The sequence below is a fragment of the Mandrillus leucophaeus genome, unplaced genomic scaffold (assembly GCF_000951045.1).
Source record: "Mandrillus leucophaeus isolate KB7577 unplaced genomic scaffold, Mleu.le_1.0 Scaffold112, whole genome shotgun sequence".
Taxonomy (NCBI): Eukaryota; Metazoa; Chordata; class Mammalia; order Primates; family Cercopithecidae; genus Mandrillus; species Mandrillus leucophaeus.
In genome coordinates this window covers 781,678-783,292 of record NW_012099432.1, presented here as the reverse complement: position 1 = coordinate 783,292, position 1,615 = coordinate 781,678, and the positions used below count along the sequence as shown (strand labels likewise).

Sequence of the window (1,615 nt, the reverse complement as noted above, 5' to 3'; positions counted from 1 at the left end):
CGGGAGGCGGAGCTTGCAGTGAGCTGAGATCCGGCCACCGCACTCCAGCCTGGGCGACAGAGCAAGACTCCATCTCAAAAAAAAAAAAAAAAACATAAAAATTAGCTGGGCATGGTGGCAGGCACCTGTAATCCCAGCTACTGGGGAGGCTGAGGCAAGAGAATTGCTTGAACCCAGGTGGGTGGAGGTTGCAGTGAACTGAGATCGCGCCATTGCACTCCAGCCTGGGTGACGAGCAAAACTCTGTCTCAAAAAAACAAACAGAAAAGCAGGTGTGTGCCTCCTGCTGCGCTGTGTCTCCATGTAAGGGGCTGTGTGTGTCCAGAGTTAGTGTCCTCACAAGAGTGGCTGTGTCTCACACTTGTCCTAGCTGTGTGTGTGACCTCTCAGCAGGTAATGAGTGTCATTGTTCCCGGGCATGGGTCCAGCAGTCGCCCAGGTGGCCTGATAGTCCCCCTGGACCCCTTTCCAGGGAGCCGTTTGTGCAGGCCAAGCTGCGGCCCGAGGACGGCCTGTACCTCATTCAGTGGAGCACCAGCCACCCCTACCGCCTGATCCTCACAGTGGCCCAGTGTAGCCAGGTGGGCCCAGGGCTGGGGGCTGGGGCTGGGGCTGGACATGCTCCCTGCCTGGTCCCTTGCTCACTGCTCCCATCTCTGCCACCTCCCGCCAGGCACCAGACGGCACACAGAGCTTGCGGCTCCGGAAGTTCCCCATTGAACAGCAGGCCGGGGCCTTTGTGCTGGAGGGCTGGGGCCGGTCCTTCCCCAGCGTTCGGGAACTTGGGGCCGCCTTGCAGGGCTGCTTGCTGAGGGCCGGGGACGACTGCTTCTCTCTGCGTCGCTGTTGCCTGCCCCAACCAGGAGGTGCGACGATGGGGGGACCTCTGGGTGGGATGTGGCATCTCTCCCCCAGGCCCACCCTCCATGACTTCACGCCTGCCTCCAGAAACCTCCAACCTCATCATCATGCGGGGGGCTCGGGCCAGCACCAGGACACTCAACCTCAGCCAGCTCAGCTTCCACCGGGTTGACCAGAAGGAGATCACCCAGGTGGGTGCAGGGAAGGGGCCTGGGGCAAGGGCAGGGCCCCTGGGGATATGGGTGCTGGGGGCCTTGGGAGATCAGCTGCGAACTCTCACCACGGCAGTGTTCTGTGCCACATGGTTCCGCAGCTGTCCCACTTGGGCCAGGGCACAAGGACCAACGTGTACGAGGGCCGCCTGCGAGTGGAGGGCAGTGGGGACCCTGAGGAGGGCAAGATGGACGACGAGGACCCCCTCGTGCCAGGAAGGGACCGTGGGCAGGAGCTACGAGTGGTGCTCAAAGTGCTGGACCCGAGTCACCATGACATCGCCCTGGTGAGCGGCAGGGCCAGGCCTGGGGGGTCTGGAGGAGGCGGGATGGGAGGGGTGTGTCTGGAGGAGGCGGGATGGGAGGGGTGAGTCTGGAGGAGGTGGGATGGGAGGGGTGTGTCTGTGGAGGTGTGGGATGGGAGGGGTGTGTCTGTGGAGGTGTGGGATGGGAGGGGTGTGTCTGGAGGAGGTGGGATGGGAGGGGTGTGTCTGTGGAGGTGTGGGATGGGAGGGGTGTGTCTGGAGGAGGTGGGATGGGAG

General features: G+C 62.9%; 1 protein-coding gene across 2 annotated transcripts in view; it reads left to right on the top strand.

Annotated features, from left to right (window-relative positions):
* The window catches only part of TYK2 (tyrosine kinase 2), a 43,883-nt gene that overhangs the window by 17,461 nt on the left and 24,807 nt on the right, over window positions 1–1,615 (top strand). For both annotated transcript variants that reach the window (XM_011994450.1, XM_011994453.1), the window contains 4 exons: window positions 473–581; window positions 674–866; window positions 949–1,052; window positions 1,175–1,360. In XM_011994450.1, the coding sequence (XP_011849840.1) occupies window positions 473–581; window positions 674–866; window positions 949–1,052; window positions 1,175–1,360 (592 nt within the window). The remainder of the gene's footprint in view (window positions 1–472; window positions 582–673; window positions 867–948; window positions 1,053–1,174; window positions 1,361–1,615) is intronic.